This window comes from Petaurus breviceps, unplaced genomic scaffold, assembly GCF_028583685.1.
Source record: "Petaurus breviceps papuanus isolate PSGF00001 unplaced genomic scaffold, PetGlider_PUasm1.0 186, whole genome shotgun sequence".
Classification (NCBI taxonomy): Eukaryota; Metazoa; Chordata; class Mammalia; order Diprotodontia; family Petauridae; genus Petaurus; species Petaurus breviceps.
This window is the reverse complement of record NW_027185798.1, coordinates 15,198,170-15,205,633: the sequence shown is the minus strand read 5'-3', so window position 1 is coordinate 15,205,633 and position 7,464 is coordinate 15,198,170. Positions and strand designations below refer to the sequence as shown.

The 7,464-nt window shown below is 47.4% G+C and overlaps 2 protein-coding genes across 5 annotated transcripts in view; one reads left to right on the top strand and one right to left on the bottom strand.

Moving 5' to 3' along the window:
* The window catches only part of CHCHD2 (coiled-coil-helix-coiled-coil-helix domain containing 2), a 421,648-nt gene that overhangs the window by 185,055 nt on the left and 229,129 nt on the right, over positions 1-7,464 (top strand). The window lies entirely within an intron of this gene.
* Positions 1-7,464, bottom strand: part of CRCP (CGRP receptor component) — a 49,958-nt gene that overhangs the window by 8,842 nt on the left and 33,652 nt on the right. For all 4 annotated transcript variants that reach the window (XM_069089566.1, XM_069089565.1, XM_069089564.1 and 1 more), the window contains one exon: positions 2,760-2,817. In XM_069089566.1, coding sequence (XP_068945667.1) covers positions 2,760-2,817 — 58 coding nt within the window. The remainder of the gene's footprint in view (positions 1-2,759; positions 2,818-7,464) is intronic.

Below are 7,464 nucleotides of genomic sequence, written 5' to 3'. Positions count from 1 at the left end.
GAGAGAGAGAGGAGGAGGAGAGAGAGAGAAAAGAAAGAAAGAAAGAAAGAAAGAAAGAAAGAAAAAGAGAGGGAAGGAAGGAAGGAAGGATTTCTCTGAGAATGGGAGAAGGAGAGAGCATCTTAGAGAGGGGAAGAATCTCAAAGATAAGGCCAGGATGAGGATGCTGCTGTCTTCCTTTCAAATCACCATCCCACAGTAGTCTGAGCTCTGAGCAAAGCCTCTCCCCTCCTTCTCCCCCTCCTCCTCTTCTTCTTCCCCTCCTCCCCTCCCCCTCCTCCTCCTCCTCTTCCTTCCCCCTCCTCCTCCTCTCTGCTGCTCCCCACAGGTCCCTGAGCCAGGAACAGCACATGGTGCTGGTTAGCATTGGTGGAAGCGATAGAAGCACAGCCAGTGACCTGTAACCCAGTGGGACGGGAGTCAGTCTCGTGGTGTTGTTTTCCGGGGGGCCGGCTTTCTCAAGCTTAAGCTCTTTTAAGCTCATGGTCTTCACTGTCAAACAGCAGCTGATTCTTGGGAAAAGTGGGTGGGGGGCAAAATCTCTGCCCCCCCACCCCAACCACGGATTTCCAGCTCCCCTGGAAAGATACCGGGTGGAGAGTGGTGTCCTAATTTAACTTTTCTGTGTTTAAAAAGGGCCAAAATAGTTTCAGAAAACAACAAAAGCTTTTCTGTCAAGACAGAAATAAATTTACATCTTTAGGCGTTTTTCCAGGCTAGGCCCATGATGGACAGATGGTGGCAGACTAGGTAGCGTGGGAGACCCTCAGGGGTGGCTAGCTAAGAGACCCTGGGCACATCAGTCAACCTCTACAGGCTCTTGTTTCTTTTTCTCAATGACTCCCAAGGTCCCTCCTGGCTCAGCCCACAGTGCAACAAGCAGGATTTGAACCCAAGACCTAGGCCTCAGAGTCAGCCCTCTTTGCACTACTAACTGACCCAAGTTCCTACAACTAGTTAATGCCAGAGGCAGCACCTGAACCCAGGTCTTTCGGACTCCAAGGCCAGCTCTTTATCCATGTAGCGGCTGAGCAATTTCAGCAACATGTAAAAACGGTTTCCTACGTGGAAGTCCTGCCATGTGGTGTGGTGAAGAGTCTGTCCTTTGTCTGACCCTGGGCAGAAAGAGTACTGACCTGCACTGATAGAGGGCATTTCCTCACCTGGGAGTCCTCATACCAATGAAAAACAGGTCCAGGATCTATCCCCGTTCCCCACCCTTTCCCCCCTAAACACCCAGCTCTAAAGGATCCATAAAGCAAGGCATCCAGGTCCTTTGTGTCTTTTTTTCTTGAATATTTTTCTCAATTTCAGTGAAGACATATTTATTATGTCAAGGCAATTTGGAACAGAAAAGACCCAGAGAGAAGAGCTGATCACTCTACGTTTGTCTCCAAAATCTGCCCTCTTTTCCCTTTATTGTCTTCCCAAACAAAGTTTCTGATGGCCAGTACAGGGGACTGCTGACCTGAAAACAGACATTGTGACTTAATTAAGCCTTCTATCCCACACAGCCCAAGGAGATCATTACGGTTTCTTGATACAAATGGCATTAGGGCTTACATCTCTGGACCTCATCAGCAGACATTGGGGGACGATGCCACCCACAGTGACATGGTTTACTGGCGACCACAGTGGGACTCCCTTCTGTCACTGCATGGAAAGAGGCCACCGGGTTTGTGGGTCCCCAAGGCCCATCTGCATGCAAGTCAAAGCGGCTTTCTAAGAAGCCAGTCAGCTGACACTGCTGCTTCTCAACACCCTTAAAAAATGACCCCAGCAATGGGCGGCTAGGTGGAGCACTGAATAGAGCACTGGCCCTGGAGTCAGGAGGAACTGAGTTCAAATCCAGCCTCAGACACTTGACACACTCACTAGACGTATGACTTTGGGTAAGTCACTTAACCCCAATTGCCCTCCAAAAAAAATGACTCCAGCAGGACAAATCTAGATAGTCTGGTCCAGTGAAAAAAACACTAGATTTAAAATAAGGCCTGAGTTTGAATCCCAGCTCTCTCCAAGTAATTGTTACAGCACATAGAACCCTGATCTTGGGGTCAGAAAGACCTCAATTCAAATCCTGCTTGAGAAGCCTGCTAGCTCCATGACCTTTAGCAAGCTCCCATGCCCAGCCTCAATACCCTCATCTGTAAACTGAGGATAATAACAGACCCTATCTCACAGGATTGCTGTGAGGATCAAAGGAGAAAATAGTACGGTGTTGTGCCAACCTTCAAGCACGATATAAATGCTAACCATTAGCTATCGTTATTACTACCTGTGTACTTCTATTTACTCTCACAGACCCCAGTGTCCTCCTCAGTAAAAGGAGGGGCTTAGCCTTTGGATGGCTCTGGGAAAGGACCCCGTGATCCCAGCTCCTACCCTCTTGGGCTCATTCTCAGCTTCTGGCGGATTTGATCGATCCCAAGCTCAGAGACAGTCAAAGAATCTCTGGGTCAGAGCGACCTCTATCTGAACATCCAGGAGCGAAGCCACAAGAAGCCTTTGCCTGAAAACTCCCAGCGAGAAGGAAAGAAGGAAGCCTGAGGGCTCCCACGGCTGGCCCCACCTGCCTCCAAGTAACAGCCCACTCCCCAGTGCCACCTCCGGGGCCAAGCAGGACTGAGGCTCATGCCCTTTCCACAAGGTGGCCCTTTAAGGAGAGACGCCCTGAAAGACAACAGGCTGCCCCTGCCTTCTCTGGGAAGCGGCTGCAGCCTCTGCTCCCTCCCTCTCACCCCCTGAAGCTCACTCACCAGCTGGATCTCCACAGCAGTCATGGGCCTGTGATTCAGCAGCTGCAGCTTCTCTGCCCTGTCAAAAGGAAAGGACACGTCTCACACTCCTGGAGGTACAGCTGCCTGAGCACTGCTCAGAGTCAGGGAACTGGGAGTTCAAGTCTGGCCTCAGACACCTGCCGTCTGTGTTGTCTCTCTTAGTAATTTAACTTATTAATAATAATAATTGCACCCACCTGCCTCCCAGGGTATAAAATGAAATAATATTTGTAAAGTGCTTTGCAGGCAGCCATATAAATGCTGTTGTTGTTTAGCTGTTTTTAGTTGGGTCCAACTGTTTGTGGCCCCATCTAGGGTTTTCTTGGCAGAGATAGTAGAGTGGTTGGCCTGAGGTAGCTAGGTGGTACAGTGAATAGGGCACCAGCCCTGGAGTCAGGAGGACCTGAGTGCAAAACCAGCCTCAGACATTTAACACAAAACTGGCCTTGTGACCTTGGGCAAGTCACTTAACCCCAACTGCCCTACCTTCCCCCTCAAAAAAAAAAGGCTAAAATAAAATAGAGTGGTTGGCCATTGCCTTCTCTGGTTCATCTTACAGATGAGGAAACTGAGGCAAGCTGGGTGAAGTGACTTGCCCAGTCACACAGATAGTGTCTAAGGCCAGATTTCAACTCAAGTCTTCCTGACTCCAGGTCCAGCACTCTATGCACTATGGCGCCCCCTAGGTGCCCAGCTGCTATTCCTTTCCAAGCAATCTGGAGCTGAACAAAGAAACAATGCAAAACTGTCATTTGCCTTGTCAATAAAACAAGGGGGTTGACCTGGATGCCCCTCCAGTTCTAGCTCTATGACACTAAGTTCCTAATTAGGCATTCGATGACCCCCTCTCAATAGTATCCTGTTAAACTGTGGTAGGTAATGGCATTTCTTACCTTAATGCCGTAAAAAATGATGAACAGAGAATACAGGGAAAGTGGGAAGACTTGTATGAACTGATGCAAAGTGAAGTGAACAGAACCAGGGAAACAAGATGCATACCCAATGACTACGACAATGTAAACAGAAAGAATTACAAGTGCAACTATAGCAAACATAAAACATGATGGCTAGGGGCGGCTAGGTGGTGCAGGCCCTGGAGTCAGGAGGACCTGAGTTCAAATCTGGCCTCAGACACTTGGCACACTCCCTGTGTGACTTTGGGCAAGTCACTTAATCCCAACTGCCCTCCAAAAAAGCAAGAACAAAACAAAACAAAAAAACCACAATAGCTAGAATGCCCAGGCTAGACACCAAAGAAAAATTACTGGAATGCACATCCCTTCCTTTGCAGGTGAGGAAATGAAAAGCACCTGGACAAGCTCTGAAGTCAGAGGAGCTGGATTCAAATCTCTCCTTTGCCGCTTAACATCTGTATGACCTTGGGGAAAGTCATCTCTCTGAGCCTCCTGGTAAAATCAAGGGGGTTAAGCCAGATGGTCTCTAAGACTGCTTCCAGTTCAACAGGGAGGGTCCTTTAACTAAGGATACAGAAGCTGTCAGACTCGAGGTTAGGTTTGCTGAGCTGTTCTTTTTGTCTCTTTTTTCTTCTGTGTTATAGGAATAGCTCTCAGAATGGGGGAGAAGAGAGTGGGTAATGAAAAGGAAGTAAAAATTAAAGATATTAATAAACTTTTAAAAATTGGTCCGTTACTTATACACCATAGGGCAGCAAGGTGGTACAATGGGCTGAGGACCAGGTCTAGAGTCAGGAAAACTCAGCTTCTTGGGTTTAAATCCAGCCTCAAGACACTAGCAGTGTGACCCTGAGCAAGTCACTTCACCCTATTTGCCTCAGTTTCCTCATCTGTCAGGTGAGCTGGAGAAAAATATGGCAAACTACTCTCCAAGAAAACCCCAAATGGGGTCATAGAGTTGGACATGACTGAAAAACAACTGGACAAAATACTCCATATATTCTATCCAAAAAAACTGACAAGATCAACAAAGGCTTTTTGAGTACGGACGGGCTAGGTACTGTGGGAGAATATTAGACATAAAATATGGTCTCTGCCCTCAAGGAGCTAATAATCTAATTGAGATGAATGAAGCAATGAAAACTGAGAATCTAATCTAACTGGGAAAATGGTGCATCAGGATTTGAACATAAATAATCATTCTTCCCACCCTCTTCCCATCCTGCTTTGCCTCCAAGTGAAGAAGGCACACCCTGAAGATTTAACACTTTCAGCTCTGGAACGTCCACCGTGGGGCCCCAGTCTAACTGTGAGCTACCTCCCAAGACCAGCTAACTGCTTTGCTCCCCAACCATCTTCTCCCTGGCTTCCAGGCCAACACACAGGTAGCTTCGCCCCAGACTAGATGGGTACTGTTTTTCTCTATCAGAATGTAAGCTCTTTGAAGACAGGACTTGGTTCCCTTTTGTTTCTGTTTCCCCAGCTCGAGAGCACAGAGGCTACCTTAATAAATGCTTTTTCACATATGTATAGAACAGCTAGGTGGCACAGTGGATACAGCACTGGGCCTGGAGTCAGGAGGACCCGAGTTCAAATCTGACCTCAGACAGTTACTAGCTATGCGATCCCAAGGAAGTCACTTCACCCTGTTTGCCTCAGCTGGAGAAGGAAATGGCAAAGCACTCAGTATCTTCGCCAAGAAAACCCCAAATGGGGTCACAGAGAATTGGACATGACTGAACAACAACTATCTTGTGAGGATGTAGAACTCAGGGAAATCCCCTCCCCCCCCAAAAAAACCAAACTCTCTTCCTGCAGTTTGCCCAGGTAATGGGCTGTAAAAGAGAACTTGGAAGTCAATGAATGTTAGGGGCAGTGGATAGCACACCAGCCCTAGAGTCAGGAGGACCTGGGTTCAAATCTAGATGTGGACATTTACTAGCTGTGTGACCCTGAGCAAGTCACTTAACCCCAGTTGCCTCCAAAAAAAAAAAAAGGAATGTCTAAAAATTTTAAATTTAAAAAATGCTTTTTCATTAATTCATTCATAATGTCTCAAAACAGTCGCATGACATGGGAAGAGACCAGTGGACTCGGAGCTAGCTTGAACCCAAACCCTAACTTTACATTCCCTTAACCTCTCTGGGCCTCAGTTTCCTCATCCGTAAATGAAGGAGTTAGACTCAACCGCCTCCAAGTTCCTGTTGATCTCTGACCTAGGACGCTCTATCCATAGCTACAAATGGCCCGGCCACTGCCTCCATGAGAAGCCCTAGTCCAGCCTTGCAGGGTGGGGAGGGGGGTGTCTGGGAGGCAGAGAGACCCGTCGAGGACATCAGGGGATCCCAAGGTCAAGGGAACCACCTGAGGGAAAGTTCCAAGTGCATTCCATGGACAGAACTGAATGAACTGGTTTAGCTGGAAGATAGGTCTTATGGAAAAGCATCGAAGAATGAGCCAAGAGAAGGAAAGCAAGGAGAGCCTTGAATGCCAGACTAAGGACTTTTGTCCTATAGGCAAAAAAGAAGCCACTAAAAGCTGCTGAGTAGGGCAAGGGCATAATCAAAGTAATTATGGTCATCAATACTATTTATATAGTTATTAATTAATAATTTATTAAATTTCAGGAATATAAATCTATAGACTTGACTCAGCTGGGGGAAAGGAGGCAAGTCCAGGTGTCCGAGTGTAGGGGCAGGGGGGTGATGGCAGAAACCGCCATAAAGTAAAGGGAGGGAGGGAAGGTGGAAGAATCCCCAAAACCACAGTCATCAAAGAGTGACTAGGGGCCACTGTGAGCAGAGCACTCAGAGTACAGAGGAGAAAGTGGCACCATACCTAGATCTCCATCAATCACGTAATACGCACTTATTAGGCACCTGCCATGTTCTGGGAATGGCACAAGGCCCCGGACAGGCAGAGATCAAGATGAACCCATCCTGCCCTCATGGAGCTTACACTCTATCAATGGAGACAATATCTGCTGATATGGGAAGATACAAAACATGTGCAGGGTAATTTGGGGCAATGACAGAGGCCATCAGAAGGGTCTGGGAGGGGCGGAAGGAAGCAGATTTAGTGGGATCCAGTGAGAGTCTAAAAATGATGAGAGGACCAAGCAGACCCTCCCTCCCTAACTACTCTATTTAACTTGTATTTATTTTTAATTCATTCTGTATACGTGTGCGTGAGCATGTGTGTATACACAGAGAGAGAGAGACAGACAGACAGATAACATTTTCAGCACTTAACACAATACCTGGTACATGGAGGCATTTAACCAGTGTTTGCTGGCTGCCTGCTCTCCCTCCTCCCCCTCGCCCCTCACCCCATGGAATGTCATGTTCCATTTGGGAAGGGCACTTACAGGCGGGCCACCCAACCAGAGGAGATCAGCAGGGATGGCCAAGGACCAGAGGCTACAGCATCAGAGCATGGCTGAAAGAACTGGCCAGTGACAGAGGGGGCAGACACAAGATACACAATGAGATGGTGTATTTGTGGACACAGCCAACGTGGGAGTTCATTTTGTCTGACTGTGCATAATTATTACAAAGGTTTGAGCTTTTCCTTTTGTTTTTTTTTTTTTAATGGGAAAAAGGGTAGAAGGGAGAGGAAAAAAAACATGTCTATTAACTGGAAAAAAACCTAAATTTAACTTAAGAAAAGGAAAGAAGGGAGAAAGGCCAAGCAGGAGGGAAGAAGGAAGGAAGGAAGGAAGGAAGGAAGGAAGGAAGGAAGGAAGGAAGGAAGGAAGGAAGGAAGGAAGG